A 24,505-nucleotide genomic window follows, 5' to 3' on the forward strand; every position below is an offset into this window, starting at 1 on the left:
ACTCCCTGTTAATGATCAGGAGAGTGACTTATAGTAACAGTATTCTGGCAGCAGTGTATGGTGTGGTTGGATGAAGTCCAAGCTCTTGTCCACTTAACTACCATTTGAACTATAATTATTAGGATTGGTGAGAAAGAGATAGAAGGAAAAAAGCTTGCCCAGCTTTCTTGATGTATCTGAGTACCTTCAGTGTGCCCAGCACTGTGCTAGATGCTACAGTAAAAGAGGGTCTTTGTATTCAAGGAGCTCATGGTCTGAATGATGTGTACATGTGAACTAATAACCATGATGTATTGTGACAAGTGTTATGTTGGTGTATTGACAAAATGCAGTAGAAAGTTCAGAGGAGAGATTGGGTTATCCTGCATCACAGAGTCTAGAAGGATTCAAATGGGATGTGATAAGTGAAAAATGAGTGAGTTTTCATTAGTAGGAGACAGGGGAGTATAGAACACTGTAGGCAGAGAGCAATGTGAACAAAACCAGATAGCATTAAAGGAGAGTTGGGGTAGATGAGACATAGAGGAGAGAAGCCTGGAAATGGTAGAAATGTTGAGAAAGATCTTAATCTAAAACTAGCTTGCAGACATATGTATGGGCAGTAGGAAGCCATTTGAAAGTTCTTGGGTAGGAGAATAGTATGAGCAAATCTGGTTTTTAGAAAAAGAACTGGTACCAGGGTAAGCTATAGAATGTAAGAGGGAAAAAGGGAGACAGAGACTAGATAGGGAGCTGTTGGAGTACTATAGGTACGAAATGAAGAAAGACCCAGACTGATACTGGTGGATGGACAAAGGAACAAATTTAAGAATCAAAATTTTAAGTTATTTTCATATCTACTACAAAGATATTTTTTCATCCTTAGTCAAGTGAGAGGCACCTCATCAGCATCTTTAAAATAATTTTTTTTTTTTACTTTTTATTAAGTAAATTTTCAAGCATTCTAACAGGTAGAATAGTACAGGTGAACTGCCATGTGTTTATTATGGAAGTGTCTTAAGTGACTTATCAACATTTTAACATTCTTAACGTCTTTTTATATACTTTAATATAAAAGATTTTTTATATATTTTTTAGCAAAATGAAAGATGAAATTTAATAAGTGTAAAAATAAAATCACTCAATTGGGTACAAAAGCAGTTGTATAACTACATAATTTGGGGTGAGGGCGAGAGAGGAGTGACTAGTGAGAATGGGTGCACACCTGCATAGATGTTTTTTTCCTCTGTGGAAGCATGTATGAGTTTTGTCACTAGTGTTGTGAATTTCATAAGCATGTATCTTGGTCTGTTACCAGTCATTGTACCAAGCTTTCATTTGTACCTTTTTAACCTGAAAGTACATATCCTTCATTTCTGGGATATTTTCTTACTTTGTTATTATTATTATTTTTTTACTTTTTCTCTGCTTTCATCTGCCTTTTGGACCTCTTATTCAAAAATTAGACCTCCTTATGCTGGTTCCTTTAATTTTCTTAGTTTTTCTCTTTTCCTTTCTCTTTGTTTTCCATTATCTGGGAGATTTCTTCAGCCTTAGAATGCTTCTGTTCACTTTTTCATTTCTGCTATTGTATTTTTGAATATCCAAGAAGATTTTCCTTCAGTATTTAACTTTAGCCTATTTGTATTCATGCATGCAGTAATGCAGTATTTTTTCCTCCCTCTGTCTTTCAAAAGATCTTAATGTTAGATTGTTTCTGTTAGGTTTTCTTTTTGTGCATGGTCTGTTTTCTACAAGTTCATCTTTAAGTTTGTTGTTTTTGGCTTCTGACTTTGACTTTTCTCAAGTATTTGTTGATCCTTGCCCATTATTAACTGGGCCACTGAAAAGGTGATCGGAAGCTCTGTGCATGTGGGTAGAACTTGTTGACTGTAGGCTTTACTGTAGGGCTAAGTTTTTCTCACAGTCTCCAATGTCAGTATCTTTATCTTTGTTTTACTTTTTGTTTTTTCTTTTTGTGATAATCTGAGTTTTCAGAGAAGACATTCTAGTATCCTGCCTAGAGGGTTTATATTTATATTTGGCTGCTTGAAATGTTCTGGGAGTTAGAGTTGTCAATTCCTGAATCTTTGTGGGTCTTGCTGTGAAAATCAATATGTCTTTGCTTTCTCATTGCTGACTTAGGATTCAGATTCTTTGGTCTGCTCAGTTACTATTTTTTCGTCTGCTTTCAGAGTCCTAACTTTTGTTGCCTTCCCAGTCTTTTTGTTCTTGTGAGTTGAAACAAAATTGTAATAAATAATTTATGTGATTTTCTATTTTTTCTTTTTTCATCTTAACATGTAAATGTTTTCCTAGGTTATTAAAGTTTTTTGATAAATAACACTTTATAAATAGTTGCATAATCCATTATTTGGGTGTTTCACAGTAATTTCTTTTTAGATATTATTTTGTAGTATTAAACTTTTATAAATAATGCTGTGAAGGGCAGTTGAAGGAAATTTTACAAAATAATTAAGTTTCAGCAAATTTGAGTAAAAATATGATAATTTGTTTTTATAAAATAAATCATAATGTCTTACAGTCATTTCTTAAAATATTAGATCATGTGGAAAAAATAATCTCATTATGTTGTGATTAAACAAGTTTTGAGCCTGTAATGCTGAGTGCAACATCTGAAGACAAAGTGATAATGATAATGCAGGTTGATTAGGAGGGTTGCTAAAATGGTGAAGATTTTCAGAATTGTTTACTATAATGAGTATATTATGAAGAAATTAACAAGAAAGGAAAACTAAGTTAGGAAACACAAGCAAGTTTTACATGTTTGAAAATGTATCTTGTCTTCCTGATACCTTTTCTCACTTTTTCCCCTATTGTAAATACTCTTTAATTTATAATCTCTTGCCCCTCTTTCTACCTCTTTCCAACCCTTCTCCCTTCCTCCTTCCCAATTTTTATTATTTATTTGTTTACTTACATGTTTGTTTATTTTTAAGATTTAACATATTATTTTATCTTTATTACTTTCTTTAACTTGCCTTTCCAGAGATATTCATCTTTATGCAGTTTTTGACAGAATAACATTAATACCCCACGTTTATAAAGTGATTTCCCATTATCTCACCTGGTCATCACAAGAGCTTGATGAGATAGACTGAGGAGTTGTTACTGGTATTTGATAATAGGGGTAGAAGGATTAAAGACTTTCTCAAAGCCTCAAGAGCAGAGACTAGAATCCAGGCCTTCTGGTGCCCAGTAGAGCTCCCTTTCTGTGAGACTAGATTTGCTGCTCTGCTCCAGTACTAGGGTTCCAGTTGCTCTCCAGATCCCAACTTTTAATTGAGCATTGTCTATGCCAGGAAGTGTCTTAGACTTGGGTGGAGAGGGGAGGTAAGAATTATAGACATAGACTTTGTGGTCTTAAGAGTTTATCTGACTTAATGGGAAAGATAGGTGGTAATTAGATTATCATGCCAAAAATTATATAAACTCCATGTTCTATGAAAGACTTTAAAGAAGTGACATTTAAAGCTGAATCCCAAAGCCAATCAAATAGCAAATATATTTGAGCACTCATTACATGCCAGGCAGTGTATTTAGGCACTTAGGATACAGATTTGAACTGGATGCCATCCATGTCTTCAGAGATCCTATGTTATAGTGGCAGCAGGCAGACAATAAACATAAAATAAGTAAGAGGACTTAAGATAATGTGAGAAATTCTATGAATAAAATGCAAAATGTTATGATAGAGATAATATGATAGAGGTTGGGATTGGCCACTTCAAGGAGACATTTGAACAATACTTGAGCCATGATGATCTTTTAAAGCAGAATGAACATCTAGTGCAAAAACCCTCATAAAGGAGGAACTTATCTGTTAAAAAGAACAAGAAGAAAGGCCATTGTGACTGGGCGTAGTTAAGATAAGTTGGGGAGGAATAGAGGAAAACAAAGTTGGAGAGGTAGGCAGGGCCCATACCATAAATCCTTGTAGGCCATGATAAGTTTAGGTTTTATTCTGTTTGCATCGGAAAGTTATTGGAGAATTCTTTTTTTTTTTTTTTTTTTTTTTTTGCTGTACGCGGGCCTCTCACTGTTGTGACCTCTCCCATTGCGGAGCACAGTCTCCGGATGCGCAGGCCCAGCGGCCATGGCTCACGGGCCCAGCCGCTCCGCGACATGTGGGATCTTCCCGGACCAGGGCACGAACCCGTGTCCTCTGCATCGGCAGGCGGACTCTCAACCACTGTGCCATCAGGGAAGCCCCTATTGGAGAATTTTGAGCAGGGGAGAGATGTGAGCTGATTTATATTTTTAATAAGATTGCTTTGGCTGTGTACAGAGGATGGATTTTAGAGAGGTAAGATCAAAGCAGAGACACAGTGTAATAGAACAAATGAGATGTGGTGGTGGGTTTGACCTGAGTTTTAGGAGTGAACAGAATGGTAAGTGGTTGAATTTGGTATATATTGTCAAGGTAAAGTTGACATTGGTTGTTCATATGTATTGGATCATTGCTAGTTTTGTTTTTGTTTTTATTTTCTTGAGCAACTTGGTGCCATTTACTCATAGGAAGAAGACTTGGGGAGGATCAGAATGGGGGATAGTGGGAAATCAGTAGCTTTATTTTGGCCATGTAAGTTTGAGATGCTTAGAAGACATGTGAGAAGCTGGGTGTAAATTATTGGAGCTCCGGGGAACAGTTGAGACCATAGTGTCAACTCTGAGTATTCCTGACATCCCCAGGAACAATAGTGCATTTCTTCTTCTGTGTTCTCATAGTATCTTTTATCCCAGGGATATTTTTTTCATAACAGTTGTTGTGTTGCTTTGGTGGTTTGTGCCTGTCTTTTCCCACAGTCTGGAATTTTGTTGTATTTCTCTCTGTGGTCTCAGTTTCCAGTACATAATAGGTAGTCAATAAACGTTTGATGAATAAATCATGTTTATTTCCCCTGTCACCACATTGGGTCAGTTTTACCTGTCAGATGTCTAACAAATCTCTTTCTTTCTTTCTCTCCTCAGTGTCTTAGTGCTGATCCTTATCATCCCTCATATAATTAGTATTAACATTAATACCTTATTTGAAAATGAGTTCCACATAATGTTTATTTGAGAGGTAGATGGTTTCTGGAATTGGATCAGTGGTTTGGATATATCAGAGTCAAGGTGTCTGAATTCTCTTGGCCTTTGCCTCATAGGAAGGAGAGTGATGCTGAATTTAGACTGAACAGGGACAGTAGAATTTAAATAGGGCCTAAGATATAGTGATGTTATTTAAGTATAGGGCAACTTGAACTTTATTTAAATTTAATAAATTAATGACGATTTTTAAGATAGGAAGGTGAGTATAAAAGCAAAAGAGCATAAAGAAGATTTTCACCAGTCTAAAGGAATATGACTGGACCGTACTTCAGAGGATCTGACAGGAGCACAAAGGATGGGCAAATATGGGAGAAATTATGAAGTAAGTAGATAACTGGTTTGAAAGTGAACGTAAAGAGTGAGAAGAGGGATTAAGGAGACAGATGACTGACGTCAGGCTTCTGGGTATACTGAATTCTTCAAGGCCTTTCTTGAACTCTGAAACATGGAGTCTTAACTGAGTATCTTGGACTTACTTATAATGATCTGAGGGAATTTATGAAAGTCCTTAAGAGTTATAGTTTATTGGACTTTTAAGTGACATTAATTTGAACTTTTTACTAGTTGGGAACATTTTGGTCCCATAATCCATCTTTGGTGCCTTTCACCTAATGCTGTTCTAAAATAAGTTTAATTTTATTATATACTGGGCAACAAAGCACTCTTCATATTTAATTTCAAATGAAATGTTATGAATTTATTTTAACATCTTTACTGTGTTAGGTTTGAGTGTTCCATTGAATTAAACAAGCTAATAACCCTTTTTTTTAAGGTACAGCAGGGAAGAACTGGAAATTCAGAGAAGGAAACAGCGCTTCCATCTACAAAAGCTGAGTTTACTTCTCCTCCTTCTTTGTTCAAGACTGGACTCCCACCAAGCAGGTTAGTGAGATATTGATGATTCAGTTTATTGAAGGCATCGGTATCTTCACCTTTAGTGCTATATGAAGTATAAAAACTCTGAATGATATACCAAAAAACTGGAACATTCTACTTGGTTTTAGTACAAAATGAATTCTTCATGAAAAACTCTTCTGGGTGCTATTTCATCTAAAAAAATCTAGGTAAGCAAGAAATGAACAGTGGAATATAGTTACATGTATATATAAAGAAACAACAGTCTCACATTCAGGACAGGTGGTGACAGCAAAGGTTGCACTGTTTTCTGTGCTTATTATTCTTACATAAAGAATTATTGAACTTCCTAAATCTGGATATACTGGCCTAAAGATGTTTCACTGATTTTAGTAAAAGAGGTTGTAAAAATTTCAGCCTGAGAAATTTTTCAAATTAAAACCATTTTCTTTTCTTTCTTTGGTTTGTTGTGATAATACCTAACTTTGAGTTCTACAGGGTACCAACTGTAAGAGGCAAAGATGTTGGCAAATGTCCTTTTAACTTAAACATAACAAGTGATTAGCCCATTACCAGGAAAATGGTAAAGGATAAGCCAAGACTAGGGAAGTTTTATGTCAGCAGTTTAATCTTGGGTTAAAGATGACTTAAACCAGTTATTTCTCTGAGCCTGAAACAAGTCAGTAACTCAACTATTACGAGTTCTCAGCCAGATCATTTACCTTTTGTGTTACTTACTTAAATTTATTTTATGTAGTTTACTGATTTTGTCATTCTGATATTTCATACTATATGAATGCAGAAAGAAAACTTGTAATTTAGCCCTAAAATAAAGATTTTTGAAACTTTCAGCCAAAATTCAGTATCATAAAGCCATCTCAGATTTTGACTGTCTCTTCTTAACAATTTCTAGTCATGCATATATACACTACCAAATGTAAAATAGGTAGCGAGTGGAAAGCAGCTGCATAGCACAGGGAGATCAGCTCGGTGCTTTGTGACCACCTAGAGGGGTGGGATAGGGAGGGTGGGAGGGAGACGTAAGAGGGAGGGGATATGGGGATATATGTATACATATAACTGATTCACTTTGTTATACAGCAGAAACTATAATACAGCATTGTAAAGCAATTATACTCCAATAAAGATGTTTAAAAAAAAACATAAGGGGAAAAATGACTAAAACAAAAAACAGAAAAACAATTACTAGTCATGGACTTTTCCAAATAAGGTTTTTTAAACCAAATGCAATCTCATAAAAGTGTTTGTCTAAGAAGTTATGATAGCTGAGGAATATTGATTCTTTTAGTTTGTAGTATTCTCTTTTTTTTTTTTCATATTTTAAAAGAGGCCAACCTTCATTCATTGAGTTTATGGTGTTCTACATTCTAGAATGATATTAAGAGCTTGGACTCTAGAGCCAGACTTCTGGCTCAAATTCTAGCTCTGTTACTTACTAGCTGTGAATTACACTAGCTGTGTATTACTAGCTGGTGTGTATTGGGCACATCGCCCAATCTTCTTGTTCTTTCATTTCTTAATCTATAAAATACAGTAATAATACTACATAATACCCTCACTGGATAGTTATGTATATTAAATGGATCAATTTATGTAAGGTGTTTAGCACAGTGGTACATACATAATAAATATTCTATGGATGTTTGTTATTATCATAATTAAACTAATTGAACTTTTAAAAATCAATAGCAGTTTTTCTGTATCTTGCCCATTTCCACCCCCTCCCCTCTTTTTTAAAAATTTGGGCCAGATTATGTAGGACATTGTGCCATTATATAAGTGTTTTGGCTTTCCCTGTAAGTGAAATATATGGGGAGTCACCATCAGATTTTGAGCAGAGGAATGAAATAATCTGATTTAGGTTTTTAAAGTCTCAATTTAACTGCTTTATTAAGCTCAGACTACAGAGGAATTAAGGGCAGTAATGGGGAGGCCAGTTAGGAGGCTATAACAATTATCTAGACAAGAAATAATGGTAACTTAGACCACGGTGGTAGTGGTGCAGATGGTGAGACGCAGTCAGATACTGGACACATTTCAAAAGACACAAAAGATCTTTTATATCTGAGGCAGAAAAGACTATAGGAGGAATGATTTTTGGAGGGAGGAGACCAAAAGTTCAGTTTCGAACCTGATAAAATTGAGATGCCTACTAGTTATACAAGTGGAATATTTGCATGGGAAGTGGATAAATAGATCTGGAGTAAGGGGAAAGGTATGGACTGGAGGTACAAATCTGGGAGTGATCAGTGTTTAAATAGTACTTAAATGAATCTGTGAAATTGAATTAGATTGTAAATGAGGTAAGTATTACTAGAGAAGTAGTAAGAAGACAGAGCCTTGAGGCACTTCCATGCAGGTCAGAAAAATAAGGATAGAACAGTAAGAGGAGACAAGTAGAGAAAAATGACTAATGAAATAGGAGGAAAACCCAGTGTATATCTTGAAAAGGGTGTGTTTCAAAATAGGAAGAGTGTTTTAACTATCAAATAATATTGATTGGCCAAGAAGAAGAGGACTGGGAATGACTTGAATTTTAAATGCAAAGGTTGTGGTGATTCTGACCAGGACGTTTTCAGTGGTATAAGGTGAAGATTTAAAAAAAGACTTTGTGGAACGGATTCAAGAGAGAATAGGAGGAAAGGAATTAGAATGAACAATTTTTTGAGTTTTTTTCTTTTTTTTTCTTTTCTCTCTTTTGAGGGGGCAGAGAAATGGGACAGTCTGGAGGACAATCTGGAGGGAAATGTGGGGTCAGGAGGAGGGTTTTTTGCCAAAATGAAAGAAATTACAGCATGTTTTTATATTTATGAGAATGAGTTACTAGAGGGGAAAATTGATGATGCAAGAATTGAGAAGGGACAGTTGTTAGAGCAGTGTCCTTAAGAAGGTCAGAGGGGGTGGGATGTAATAAGCAAGTGGAGGATTTACCCTTAAAGAGAAGCATGGACAATTCACTCATTGTAATAGGAGGAAGGGCAGGTGAAGGTAGGTGGGTGGTTAATGGTGATGGAAACAACTGAAAGTTCTCTTTCTGATTGCTTCAGTTTTTCCCAGCAGCATAGAATGCAGACTTATCTGGTGAAAGTGAGAATAGTGGAAGAGGGTGTTGAATGTTTGAGAGGAGAGGAGAAGGTCTGAAATAGTTATGTAGAGGTGTGTGAATAAACCTGGGGGAAAGGAGCAGGATTGCTAGGCAGTTACCTGGAGGGAAGTGTGGGGTGAAGAGATGGCTTTTCTTTTCCAGGTGGGAGAAATCACAGCATTTTTATATGCTGATGGGAATGAGCAGAGTGAAAAATTTATGACACGGGGAGAGACTGTACATTTCCAACTTTTCTTGAGGTTAGTGGCCAGAGGTTGAAAATGAAACAAGTCAGCTTGTTTGGGTGTGTTTGTCTTTCCCTTGTCAGGTATTCATGTGTTCATGAAGAGTAGCCAGAGTTGGATTTAGCAGGGGTTGAAGTTATACCAGGCAAATATGCCCAAGGGAGAGAGGGGCAAGGAAGGTGAGAGTGTACTTGAGAGAGTGATTATAATGATGGATCATGGATCTAAGGAGAGATGAAGGAGAGATGGATAAGGAGTGATGGGAGGACACTGGTGGATAAGGCACAGTAAGAAGGAAGTAAAAAAAAAAAAATGACAGAAATTAGCAGATTCATCACTTATGCTGAAAAGAATGGATAATTACCACCACAGTTTGTAGAAACAGACGCAGCATGTTAATACTGCCACTTTGGGATGCAGAGAACAGTACTCATTGCTTATTAGGAAAGTTTGTTTTCTGGACTCATCTTCGCTTGATCAAAAGGATACTTCTCAGCCACTGTGAAGTATTTCCCTAAATAAATATCTGTGTTTTATTCTTTATATTTATAAAGTATTTCCATTTTATTCTTTGTATTTATGGAAATTAGGTGTTTTTAAAAGTAAAATTTTATTGACTTTAGGGAGAAGACAGTAATGTCATGTAAGTCATAATAGAGACTGTACAGCAAATATTTAGCAGTAATGAAGTGTACTACTGACCTAATCACTGTATTCCTATTGTTTAAAATCTTAGATGCCATATTAACATATAAATGGCTACTGGTATGTTTGCAAAGAAAAAAAAAATTTTAATGGTTCTTTGTACTTTATCAGTAGGAATGTTGGATTTCTAACTTTCTGTACTGCCCAGCAAATTGTTAATATTTGATATATCAGAATGTTTTTTTAATCTTTAAAAGTTTTCATATAGATCAATAAGAATATTACCATTACTACCAGAAGCCCCTGTTGTGCCCCCTTCATTTATTGTTTTCATTTTTTAATGTTTTATTTTGAAAAAAATTCAAACTTAGAAAGAGTTGCAAGAAAAGTATTAAAGTCTATACACTGTTCACTCAGATTCACCAGTTATTAACATTTTGCCATATTTACTTTATAATTTCTCAAAAATATTTTTTTCCTGAATCATTTGAATGCTAATTGTAGACATTGTGCCCTTTTACCCCTGAATACTTAAGCATATATTTCCTAGGAACAAAGACATTGTGTTCCGTAATTATAGGAAACAGTTAATCAATGTCAGAACATCTCATAATGAATCAGTACTTTAATATACAAGCCATAAATTTTGCTGATTATTTCAATAATATCTTTCATGGCAGTTCTTTTCTTTCCTCCTTGATTTAGGATTTAGTCCAGGATTATTCATTACAATTAACTCCTTTATCTCTTTATTCTTTTTTGATCTGGGACAGCTTCTTGAACATTCTTTGTATTTGTTGACATTGACTTGAAGAGTACAGTCTGGTTATTTTGTAAATCATCCTTCAGTCTGGGTTTGCTTGATGTTCCCACGTTATTAGATTCAGGCTTTGCTTTTAGGGCAGGAATACTACATAAGTAATGTGGTGTTCTCAGTGAATCAGCCTGTAGGTACATGATGTCAGTTTGTCCCGTTTTTAGTGGTGATAACTTTAATTACTTAGTCGTGGTGGTGTCCTTTGCGTTTCTGCAAAGTTACTGTATAAATAAGTAATCTGTGAGGAGACTGCATAAATATTCCGTTTGTCTTTGAACTTTCCATGAATTTTAATGTCCGTTTTTGATTTAGTCAATTATTACTGTAATGACTGAAAATAGTCATTGTCTAACTCTGTTATTCCTGTTACATTTATTAGTTGGCATTCTACTTTAAAAATGAGCTTTTCCACCTCCCTTACCTACTTATTTATTGTTAGACTCATTAATTTTTATTTTATGTGTGAGAGAGTTTGTGTGTGTGTCTTATAAATGGGGTATATAAACTATATATATACACATACACACACATGTATATGTATACACACATATATATGTACTGTAATTCATGTTGATGCTCAAATTGTTCCAGATTTGGTCCATGGGAGCCTCTTCAGACTGGCTCCTCTGACCTTTTGACATGTCCCCATCATCTTTTTTTGAGGATTTCTTTATTTTCTGATGTTTCAGTCTTATGTTGTACTTTCCCTGCCCCTTCCCTAGAAGCAGCCATTTCTTGAAGGAATCCTGATGCTTTTTAGTGGGAAATGGTAATTAGAAACCACGGTCTCGGCAATAGTTACGCTCATTGCTGTTGGGGTGTCACTATTTCTAGGTCTTTTCAGCACTCAGAGCTAGGAAAAAGCAAGCAATTTTAATGTGAAATTGCCATATATATGTTATTTTTATAAAATTTTAATCATATAGTCACATTTCTTCTACTTCTAGCTTGACACCACAGGTTCTACTCCTCTTTCTCTATTTTGTATTGTATCTTCCTTTTTCCCACAGTGAGAACCTAGTTCCAACAAGTTCAGTATATACACTCATTTGCTTAATACTGAAATACACACAAAATAGATTAGAACTGTGCACCTACCATTACAAAAAACAAACCTATTAAATAGAGTTCAAGATTTCTTTCAATTTTTCTTTTTCTTAGATTGAGGGTATATAGTCAAAATATTGTGTTCAAAAATTTCCTTCAGAGTGGTTATATGTATTAGTCACTTAAAAGATAATTTGATCCATTGTTTCTGTTTCTTTTCAGTACTAGCATTTCTTTTCCTCCATGCTTATTGACTTACTTTCTACATATCTAGAACATTTAACATAGTTCCAAAGGCAAGACTATGCAAAAGTATACTCAGATTAGTCATTCTTTTTGCAATTTTTTTCACTCCTGTCAATAAACAATTTCATTTCATCTAGTTACTGGCTTGTTCTTCCTGTGTTGTTTTTTTTTTTACATAAATAAGCAGCTACATAAACATGTTTTTCCTATTACTTTGAAAGAGTGTCTTATTACTCCTTTAAAGGATTGGCAAGAGTGTATATAGGTGAACACCAGGGATAAAATTAACTTTTTTTAGAATTTTACTTTGAAAGACTTTAATTATTCTGAAATTGAATTTTAATGAAATATATATTTAATATAGGCTTTTATGAAACACAGAATGTTGCTGTTAACTGGTTACACTAACAATATTTCTATTATTGAAGAATTAGGGAAAGAAATACCAACATTTCAAATAAGGTTTTATGAAACTGCAGAAATTAATGTTATTAATTTGTAAAAGCACTGAAATTTATTTCTGGATAATATATATAACCTGAAGTAAGCCTTTGGTTCTTTTCTCATTTCTGCATTTTGACATCATACTGTCTATGTTGAGAAGTATTTCTAAAAATATTCTAGAATTAATAAAATGTTGATAACAAAGACATCTATATTTGAATACCACTAGCAGTCTTAGTTCCACCACAAGTATTTCATATAACTTGAAGAGAATGATACTATCAGAACATGCTAAAGGACTTTAGAAAAAGCATGTCAAGGAAAAAAGAAACAGATCAAGGGGGGTCAGAGACAACAGTATGTAAGAAAAAACATAGAAAATTTATCTCACCAGAAACAGCACCTCTTCTCAGTCTCAGACAAGTACTGCCTCCAAAAAAGCCAATTCAAGCGTTGGGAAGTGGCAGGATCAATATGGGAGGGCCGAATCACCTGATCTAAGGTAAGGCTATTTTTAAACATTGGATACTCCTGATGTTTAGGTCATCAGTGTTGTTTTATCTCATTAGAAAGATAATAAATTTTGACTAGGCTGTACCATTTTCCCCCCTGAATTACACTGTTTCAGTATAGAATTGAGGGTTTTTACACTTACCTTATGAATCAGCCCTTATCACCTCATGTCTCGCCCCTTGTCTCTCTAGCTTTTTATAACATAAATTGCCTGGAACCATGCTAATGGGTGCTCAATAAATGTTTTCCTTCCCTTTGCTGCAGGTTTAATTTTCCTTTCTCATATCATACCCTATTCAAAAACCCCTGGGTGCTTTTCAGTATCTGGAATAAAATTTAGCTCTCTGAGCCGGTCTTTAGGACCTATAAAATTGGACGCCATTGAATCTTTCCAATCTTTATTTTCCAACTACAGTGCATAAACCTGCCATTCTATTAAGTGGGTCTAGGAAGTACTATCTCCCTTATTGTTGCTATGCTTTTTATTCATAATCCACCCTCCATAGAATTTTGGTTTGTGTTCTAAATCTTAAATTTACAAAGCATACAAACCTTGGATGGATATTGTAAACTGAGCCTGTGAAAATGGGAATAATAATTTCTATCCTAAGTGATGTAATGAGAAGCAAGTGTGTTAGGGTATGAAAATGTATTGCCAACAATAAGCAGTTATACTTTGCTTGACTAGAAATACAGACTAAGATACCTTCTTAATTTATCGTTTGAAGTTTTAAATAAGGTAATAGTATATGGGAGTGTATTTTGTTTGTTTTTGTTGGTAAAGAATTTAAAGCTTTCTTCCTGGGCAGCTTGATGCTGTATTAATGTGTGTTTTGTTTTGTTTTTTATGTATTTTATTTTATTTTTGGCTGCGCTGGGTCTTTGTTGCTACGTGGGCTTTCTCTAGTTGTGGTGAGCGCGGGCTACTCTTCGTTGCAGTGTGCGGGCTTCTCATTGCGGTGGCTTCTCTTGTTGCGAAGCTCGGGCTCTAGGTGTGCTGGCTTCAGTAGTTGTGGCTCGCGGGCTCTAGAGTGCAGGCTCGGTAGTTGTGGTGCACAGGCTTAGTTGCTCCCCGGCATGTGGGATCTTCCCGAAACAGGGCTCGAACCCGTGTCCCCTGCATTGGCAGGCAGATGCTTAACCACTACGCCACCAGGGAAGTCCCATGCTGCTATTACTTTAACATCTGAAATTTCTTTTATATAAACCATTTGACTTATAATTTTTATCTTAAAATAGTTATGCTTTTGATATAACAGCTTATTTCTTGAAATAAATTGGCCATTTTATAAGGAAAATATTAGTTTTTAAATCTGAAAGTGATACATTTCAGTACTTAGACTATATAACTTCCCCCTTGCTACCCGCCCCCCCCCGCCCCCCTGTGCCCCAAAAGATGGTTTGGTAACTCAGAAAACTCCCTATTCTGATTTTGTGATTAGTCTCAGGGAGTATAGGTAGTAGGAAATTTGACACTGTATTTTCAGTGTGTATTTTGTGCTTTTGAAAATTAAAAATTAAAAAGAAGAAACAACTGTAGATGAAAGCTACATACACTTTTTTATAGCATAAGATAAAAAATGAGATTCCAGCTCTTGTAATTAATGTAACTGAGAAATGGGGAGTTTTTTTTTAAAGCATTCCTTAAGTCTCTTTGTAAAGAACGATTAAATGATGGTTGAGATGCTTTTCATAAATTACTGTATTTGGAGACCCAGACTTTTCTCACCCTGTTACTCTTAATTTATATATTATAGTGTTTTTTAAATCTTTAACTATAGTATATAACAATAACATTTTATTGGTGCAAGTTTGTTTTGTACAGATTTGTAACTCTTGTAAAGCGAATTAGTGAGAAGAATGAAGTAGTTTAAATGAACACAGAAAATTGGAATAGGCAGTATGGATGATTGCTATAACCTTATGCCAGTGTCCAATTTATTTCTGTATTTTGTTTTCATTTTACAGTCTTAAACTATGCTCCTTTTAGGTAATTAGTTGCAAATTCTAGGTTGTTTTATTAAGCTTGTTTTCCAATATCAGAATACTTTTAAACTAACCCAGACTCTTGAAGGAGGAATGGTAAAAATTGCTTTACAATGTATAATCACTAAAATATTTAAACCTGCTCGCATGTTTTATAATAGACAAACAAAACTTAAAAGTGGATGTTAAATGAACATTAAATCTAAGGTTGACTCCCTCATTTGTTCTTGCTGCTTACTATTATGTCTTGATGAAATCGTTTACTGAAAAAACGTACCTGTACTTCATAGCATTTGAGCACTCTGCATGCATGTTGCTATATTGTGTAGCTTGTAAGATTTTATGTGATTGGACATGTGAAGGCCTTTTTTTTTAATTACCTGTAGAAACATATCTTTTCCTATCAGTGATACATTTAAAAAATGCAACTAAGCATAAATGTGGCTGGTAAAGCTTTATTCCAAGCTCTGCACAAAAGTAAGTAAACTTGGCTGCCCTAATAAACACAATTTATGTCCTCCAGTGAGTCAAATTTTAGCATATTTCACCTTTAAGTATTCAAGGTTTTTTGTTTGTTTTTAATATAGCTTAACAAGTAATGTGACATTTTAAAAATTCAGGACCCAGAAAATTAGCATGGAAAACATTCTGAGGGTAGGAGGGGGTTTGGAGTTGGTCATACCCAAGCCTGAATATTGACGTTGGCGTGGTACTTCACAAAGGAGCCTCTTTCCACATCTGTGAAAATGAAACTGATTGGACTTACACCTTACTTTCAGTGTACTTACGGATGAAATAATTTTTAAGCCTGTGAAACGCTATTGCAGGGCACCCACTAAAGTGTTAGTTCCCCTTGGATCTCTGCTCCCATCATAGGCTTTACCAGTCTCTTTGAATATGGTGTGATAGGAAATTACATGTCCTGAAGACAGTTTTTAATTCTGTGATTTTTTTGGGGGGGACGTGTATCACTTTTCTAGACAGAATTCTTTTTTATTAAGTCTCCACTTGAAAAATAGAATATAAGTATAGAAGCAGTACTGTCAGTCCACAGAACTCAAAAGATCAATATGAAAATATGTATGTAATGAAATCTTTACCATAATTGTTAAACCTTTTTAGATATGACTTTAAATTTATTGAGTAATAAAAACATTAATTTTTATTAACTACTTTAAGTTCTTACTAGAAGAGGACAAAATATAAGTCTCTTCTTTGGGCATGCCATTAGTTGTAGTTCTCGACTTTAGCTCTGTATTGGAGTTACATGGCGAGCTACAAAAAATATTGATGCTTAGGCCTGAGAGACTCAGATTTAACTCTTTGGTGTGCACTCTGGGCATTGGGGGTCTTAAACGCTCTCTAGATGATTCTGATGTGCAGGCAAAGTTGAGAACCCCTAATCCATTAGTGGGGTGTGAAGTCAATTTGCTGGTCTCAGCCACCAAATATTTCTTGGTTTTATTTTGGGTTTTTTCCTGTGTTATTTGTAAATATTAATAAAATCATATTTGATATTAATGTTCTTTTTCCTTTATCGTAAGTGTAAGTAAGTACTGTTTTATGAAACATTTGTTTTTTTTTATATAATGTATATACTGGATTGCTGTGCAAAATGTATTTCCTAAATAACTGTTTTGTGGTTTAAAAAGTTTAAAAACTACTGTACTCTATCATACTTTCACTTAAGATGGACTCAGAGGAGAAACTTGTTTTTTTTTACTTTCATCTTTAAAATGGGAATAATAATAGTTGCTACCTCTTAGGATTATTATGAGGAGTAAATCTATATAAAGTGCTTAGAACAGTGCTTTCCTAGCACCATAGTAGGTGTTCAATAAATACTAGCAATTGTTATTACCAAGAAAAGTAATCTTCAGAGCTAGTGCTTTGTTTTTCTCTTAATGCACATTAAAGACTTTTGTTATGAAGACTGTCCTTTATTTTGGCTGGTAAAAAAGAAGCTCAGAGATAAATTTGTGTCCAAAGATTAATAACTAACCTTTTATCTGTTTTCCCTTGTTTCTGATTTTGTTACTCTTAGGATTTCTATTGTATCTATGTAAGCAGCTCTCATACCCTTTCTGGAACATTAGAATCCTCAAAATATGTCATTTTAATTTAATTCCACTAAAATTTCAGAGATGTTTTCATATTCATCTGTGCTAGGAGGACAGGTCGAGGTTCTTGTGAATATTCACTGCCTGTATTAAATTGTAGATTAATGAAACTGTAGCTGTCCACTGTGGTTAGTTGCTCTCTCTTTCAGCTTTTTACTCTATGATTGAGTCCAGTATAGAGAAGGGAATCTTGATAACTGCATTAACTGTCTGCCTTATTGAACAGTTTGTAAACCCAGATAAACCTGTGCTATGTAGAAATCCAGGTTACAGTAGATCCTCGTGGTGAAGCTCTACTAAATTTTTTTATTCATTGAAATAGAAAGTGGTACATCAGAAACTTTAATAATAATATGGTTCAATATTGTTTTCCATAATGTGACATCAGAATTGATGTTTAATTATTCACCTGTGTTAAATATTAAGTGATTTTTGTTACTTTGGTACATATGTGTCTGTTGTAAAATATTTCTAACAAAATTTCTGATTAAGGTAAATCAATTTGTGTGGTAAAAATGCTTGGGCAGGGAGCTGTTACTATTATGGACATGTAAGGAATTGCAATTTTCTAGACTCCCTCTAGTGATATACATTTATTAAGGCTAATTTCTCATTTGTATGTTTTTATTTTATTTATTTATTTTTAAAAATATTTATTTATTTATGGCTGTGTTGGGTCTTCATTGCTGTGTGCAGGCTTTCTCCAGTTGGCGGTGAGCGGGGGGCCACTCCTCGCTGCGGTGCATGGGCCTCTCATTGTCGTGGCCTCTCGTTGCGAAGCATGGGCTCCAGGCGTGCAGGCCTCAGCAGTTGTGGCACGTGGGCTCAGCAGTTGTGGCTTGTGGGCGCCAGACCTCAGGCTCAGCAGTTGTGGCACACGGGCCCAGTTGCTCCGTGGCATGTGGGATCCTCCTGGGCCAGGGCTCGAACCCGTGTCCCCTGCATTGGCAGGCAGGTTCTTAACCACTTCACCACCAGGGAAGTCCTGTATGTTTTAGAAACATAATATTTGCCATTTTGACTCTTTAGTGATAGAGCAATCCATTTAAAGCTGAAAAAGGTAATCAGACATCTCTGAACATATTGAAGATAAACTTTAATAAATGAGTACTCCCATGTGTCCCAGAATTTTTGAAAACATAAGTCCTTAGAAATCCATGGTCAAAGGTTATAGAATCTTTCCCCTTTTGCTACTTTTAACAGTTCAGAGAATTTATAATCCAAGTTGCAAATCCAAACAAATTTGTGAGAATTTGTTCTTGATGGGAATAAATTTAAGAAGATGGAGAGGGGAGAATCCAGCGATTGAGAATAGAAGAGAATGGAAAAGAAAATAGTAGGGTAGAAATAAGGATTTTTACTATGAAGTTTAGGTAGTAATAAATGGTGAGGGAAATCCTGGTTTCAGAATATACACCTTTATCGTTTGGGCTGTTGGATCTGAGATGTGTTTATTATATGGGAGGGCTGATGGCACGTGCTTTGATATGAAATTATAGTGGTCATAGCTTTGTAAGTTTTAGGCAAATTTTAGGCAAAAATTAGAGCAATATTTGTTTTGTCAGAAGTATTTCAATTTTTCTAATGTGTGACTGTTAGGATAGTTTCCCAGCTGCACTGAAGGGTACAAGTTAAGTAAAATCACTTTTGATCTTTGAGATCATGAGGGAACCTAGGGGGTCAATGACCTAGGCATAAAATCAGAAAGGCTTGAACATTTTTTAAATGTATTAACAAATCTTAAGTGGCAGGATAGTAAGCAGGAATTAACTATGTAGTTGAAGACATTTCAAATGCCATTATAGACTTTTTGTAGGTCTTTCTTCTTGTTTTTGTGAGCATAAAATTATTTATGGGGCTTTTCAAGGTTTACTTGAAACATACCTTCAGTAGTTCTTGATTTCCAAAAGTCTTAAGTTTTTCAAAGGCTGCTTATCTTGCTAGAAGGCAGCATGGCTCAAGGGAAGGGGTCTGAGACTTTGGAATCAGGAAGACTCAGGTGTGAAAGTTAGTTTTGCCATGTAATTATTACTGAGGTCAGTGACATCACTCTGGCTCTAGCTTTATCATCTCTAACAAGTATATATTAATTTTTTAAGTTAAGGATTATTCTGAGGTTTAGGTATAGAATGTAATCATTCAATAATTGGTAGCTGCTGTTATTAGTCATTTTAGGAACTTAACTTAGTGACCTGAAGGATCTATGGTACTTTGATTGTTTTACTTCTGTAAAATTTTAAAAACAGAATTGTTCAGAACTGAAATATAGATGAAGAGAAATTCATCTAATTTGCATCCACTTTTCATTGCCAGTTCCTACAAGTGACTTCTGTATCTTGTTAAGCATATATATTTTTATAAAGTTCTTAGCTACACGTAAAAATGGCTTTTAACGTTAGTTTCTTTTATTGTTAGATTTTCCTATTGAATTTGCAGCATTATTTTGTGATAGACTGTTTTTCCATCTACTCACAAACTTTAATGGTTGTAAATACAATTGGAGGTGGTGCTGGCATTTAAATATTTGAATTTTTCTAACTAAAGGCAAGTTATCAAGAATGAAAAAGTGGTTCCCTATTTATTTTTTCTAATTCTCAGAATAAATCACTAAGGAACATAACCTTTATGTATCAAAATGAGCATTATTTCTTTTCAAGCCGTTTTGAGGAATTTTTAAGATTTCTGTAATAGAACTATGATATGTGTTACAATTATAGTGGCCAAAAATTTTTATTTCCATTTGTTTAACATTTGCTACTGATTCAGTTCCACAAAAATAAATTCACTTGGAGACTATTAAAAAATAGTAAATTTTGAAGAAAACCTACAAAAATACTTAAAATTTAGCATTATGATCATTGTTTGGTGTGTTGGTCTTAGCTAATTAATAAAATTTAGTTTTTATGACTATGCAAAGTAGTGAGATCTAAGTGAAGTTTTTTCGATGTGTTGTGATCTGATTTTATTTTAAATTACATTGCAAAGGATTTTAGCCTTTATTTCTCACCTAATATTTGTGTTATTGTCCAAACATCTAATTAGGTGAAACTGAAATGATTCAATTTTTATGTTACAGGAGATTACCTGGGGCAATTGATGTTATTGGTCAGACTATAACTATCAGCCGAGTAGAAGGAAGACGACGGGCAAATGAAAACAGCAACATACAGGTTTAGTATTTTAAAAGTTATTATTTTTTTTAAATGAAGGATTATATCTGTGTTCTAATTTAATTTATTCATTCATAGCACTATGCTATCTATATGTAAGGTGATTTAGGTACTACAAAGGGGATTTAAAATGTGGAATCAATCACCATGTTATTACGAAAGCTGTTCCATTTAAAATTTATAACCTTTGGATCTTTTTCAGTAAGATATTTTTTTCCTTGCTATAAATGTGATATATAGGCTCATTGGGCTAAAAAAGGAAAATATGGGAAAAGTTTAAAGAAGAAAATAAAACCGTCGATAGTTCTGCCATCTAAAGATAACCACTCTTAACATTTTGGTACATCTCTTCCTCATCACTAAGCAAGATTGGGATAGATACTACTATGGTTATATTTTTGGGTATCCTTTTTTTTTCCATATAAAATTATCATTTGCATTTTCCCATATTCTTAAAAATATTTAACACCTCCTCATGATAGATTTATTGTATGGCTATACCATAATTTATTTAATGTGACATTTCTGGGTGAAGTAGATCTCTTTGTTTTTCAAGTGAAAGAATGAAAGAAGATGAGTTATTAGCTTGTATAATTCAAGTTTAAACTTTGAGTAATTGAGACTTTCAGCTATTAGCTTGACCACACTTTTTTTCATTATTTATTTTCTTTCTCTGAGTACTTTAAAAGATGTCCAGTGTTTTGATTCTTTATTACCTTCAGTAAATTATGTAAATGTTCTTTTTAGCACCTTTTAAGGTAAATTATTTCTAAAATGGAAGATAATCCTCTTTTTTACCCCCACCATTAAAATGTCATGCTTTCTTAAAATAATACTGCTTTCTACTTTAAGAACCAGCTTATCAGCATAAGCCTTACAAAAATTACTGTACTTAAATGTAGGAAAAGTTAATGAAAGGTTATATGTTTAAATGATATGCTTTAGCCAGCAAGGATTTGAAAAGTATACATTAAATATATAAAATCATGTTGCCTGTTTTTTCTAGTTTTCTCAAACAGAATCCGTTAGGGAGCTTGTCAAAAATTCAGATTTCTAGGTGCCACTCTCCTGTAGGTTCGGTTTCTGTCCCTTACCTGTTCACATAGGTCAGTATTTTGTAAATACTTTTTAAGTATAAACCCTTGTTCTTAAAGTTACAAGGCTCACATGAAGAAGTTTTTTATGTATCTGGCTGCCTGTTAGTTGCACCCTATTGATGCATGCCTTATAGTCTCTTACTTTGCAACCTGATAATGACAGGCCTTGGTACAGTGAATATCTGGTTCTATTGCCATGTTAATTTCTTAATGCTAGTATCTATGACTAATGATTATATTGCCTTAATTTGAATACTTTAACTTTGGTTGAGTAACAAAGATAATACTCATTACATTTTATTTATGAAGTACTTAATTGTCTCGTTTAGAATATTTTTAGAACAATTATTCCTTAAGAATTTTATTTGTAATGATTCAGTTTTGTCTAGGCTTGGAATATGAACATTTAAAAAAGTGTGTTTGAGAGTGAATACTCACATCTGTATAATATACACACACATCACACACATAGAAAAATTACTCCTGCTTCCCCAGAATATATGTAAGTGAATAAAACTTATTTCTTAGATTAAATGAGATTCATTTACTGAGTTTAATCTTAGATAAGAACATTTATTCATCTTTTTAATTAACTGTGCTCTAATTTTAGGTCCTTTCTGAAAGATCTGCTACTGAAGTAGACAACAATTTTAGCAAACCACCGCCATTTTTCCCTCCAGGAGCTCCTCCCACTCACCTTCCACCTCCTCCATTTCTTCCACCTCCTCCCACTGTCAGCACTGCTCCACCTCTGATTCCACCACCAGGTAAATAGTAAATAAGACATTTGATTTTGAAAGAAAAATAACCTATGAGTGTTTTTAAAATTTTGAATTTAACAAGTAAAGTATGTATTTGAAAATAGCATCTTCATTGATTTCACTACATTAATCTTCATTGATTGCACTACATTAAAAGTAATAGAATATGAAATTGATTATGTAAAATCTTCAGTAGATTCACACTGAAACAGATGTATATGTGTCTTACTTTTTCAGTAAAGCAAAGAAGCAATGTACTAAAATAGGGAAGAGTGGACAGACACTAAAATTGTGATCCAAAAATATGATAGTGATCCCCAAATTAAAGTTGCTAGTTGTGTATGTATAAATTCACATTGAATCATATTAACTTGTTTTGAAAAAAAATTTAAAGATACTTTCAGAATGGTGTAGGTCAAAAAAATTACATCCTGTGAAGGGATTGAATTGAAAATCTCAGTCTGTCTGGTCATCTTTCTTTGTATACTGGTTTCCTTTTAGGAGACTGTTTCTGGGTGCCAGGTATCTGATATTTACTTCTACTACACAAGAGAGAAAATTAATGTCATTTTTTATCATATTCTTAGTCACTTTTGGTTATTTATTAAAAACTAGATCAGTGACAGTAGAAAAAAATTCACAAATAATTACCAAATTTTATACTTTCATCCTTTTGTCTGAAGACCTTTTTTATTTTATTCATGATAGGCTTTCAATATTTATATCCCTTAATCAATTTTTAATGAAACTAACAGGATTGATTGAGATAATAATTACTTTCTTCCTAGGGAGAATGCCAGTAGTAAATGTTAAAAATTAGCTCCTGGTCCTAACCAGAACTACATGCGCTACGTATGTTAAAATTTGCTTTCTATTAATAAAATCAGTTTAGGGCTTCCCTGGTGGCGCAGTGGTTGAGAGTCCGCCTGCCGATGCAAGGGACACGGATTCGTGCCCCGGTCCGGGAAGATCCCACATGCCGCAGAGTGGCTGGGCCTGTGAGCCATGGCCGCTGAGCCTGTGCGTCCGGAACCTGTGGTCCACAACAGTGAGAGGCCCGCGTACCGCAAAAAAAAAAAAAATCCGTTTATACTAGAGAGGCTTGTCCACTCACTTTGAATTTGCAAGAGAGTTGTCTTTGTTTTAAGCGGTGGTGATTGTGATTAGAGTACAGAAGCACTTAAAGGGTGTGACTAATCCTTCCCTGTAATACTCATCCTGGCCTCGAAAATTCACCTACTGCATTAGCCCCACAAGCACAATGCCTTTGATTTTCTTCTGAGATTACTTCTGCTTTCAAAAAGGATAATTATGAAACCTGACTACGGCTTTAGGGAACCTGTTGTCTCAAAAATAGAGGAAAGAGAAGACTGGAGAGGTTACTCAAGAGAACATTATTTCTAAAGTTCAGTGAATTTCTTGTTCCAACAATAAATTGCTTGTTCTGAATCCGAACCCATTCAGAAGTTGTGCCTGGATCTGTGACTCTTGAATCTTTAATGTGGTGAGAATTAACTAAATGAAAAGAGAAAGTAATGAGGACTTAGTGATCCATATATGAGTCCTTTGCCCTATGAAAAAGATAAAATGTAGAAATAGTTAATTTTGAACGGATTTGATTTAATGAGACTAAAAGATGATCAATGTATGTGATAATAGTCTTTACACTACATTGCTTTGTAATCTTATTTAAGCTTTACCAGCTACTAAAGGTGATTTAAAAGAATTTTCTTATTTGCTAGCTAATATAGTATATTCCCAGATGGCTAACATATATTTCAACACTTGCTATTTATTAAAGTAAGTGAGAGAGAGGCGGTGTGAACTAATGATAAAAAAATAAATACTTCCCTGGTACAAGAATATTTAGAAGCCCTGTAGGATATTGATAGGCAATGGCATTATCTGGATGTGCGTTCTTTTTCAAAATGGCAAAATCATTCCATTTCTTTGCCGTATAACCTCTGTTTATAAGGATGACAAATCTTTTAATTATGTTTAGCTTATCTATGACATTATACTGTAGAGTACCAGTGATTATTGCTTAAGCTGTCGATTTAATATTAATTTTCAGCTACGTGCTTTCCATATTTTAAACACCTGTCCAGATTTCCTTTGATGCTTATCCTTGAGAACATTTCCATGTCATCCTGTCAGCATTGAAGGAATACAAATTCAGATGAATTCTAATGCTGGTTAAGCAGTACCTATCTGTGGTATATTTGCTGGGGGTGGTAGCGAGGGAAAGATACCAATTCATATTGAAACCAAATATTTGTAAGTTGAGACTATCTGGATTACTCCTTATTTTACTAGATTGTGAGCTGTTGGAGAGAGCATAGGCTGTGTATTTCCATTTATG

General features: G+C 34.5%; 1 protein-coding gene across 15 annotated transcripts in view; it reads left to right on the plus strand.

The window, feature by feature from the left end:
- The window catches only part of FIP1L1 (factor interacting with PAPOLA and CPSF1), a 67,016-nt gene that overhangs the window by 15,015 nt on the left and 27,496 nt on the right, over positions 1 to 24,505 (plus strand). For 8 of the 15 annotated variants that reach the window (XM_079920838.1, XM_079920833.1, XM_079920841.1 and 5 more), the window contains 4 exons: positions 5,864 to 5,973; positions 12,891 to 12,998; positions 20,192 to 20,285; positions 21,993 to 22,149. In XM_079920838.1, coding sequence (XP_079776964.1) covers positions 5,864 to 5,973; positions 12,891 to 12,998; positions 20,192 to 20,285; positions 21,993 to 22,149 — 469 coding nt within the window. The remainder of the gene's footprint in view (positions 1 to 5,863; positions 5,974 to 12,890; positions 12,999 to 20,191; positions 20,286 to 21,992; positions 22,150 to 24,505) is intronic. The other 7 variants (XM_079920846.1, XM_079920834.1, XM_079920847.1 and 4 more) reach the window with 1 other exon arrangement.

This window comes from Stenella coeruleoalba (assembly GCF_951394435.1).
Source record: "Stenella coeruleoalba genome assembly, chromosome: 4".
Classification (NCBI taxonomy): Eukaryota; Metazoa; Chordata; class Mammalia; order Artiodactyla; family Delphinidae; genus Stenella; species Stenella coeruleoalba.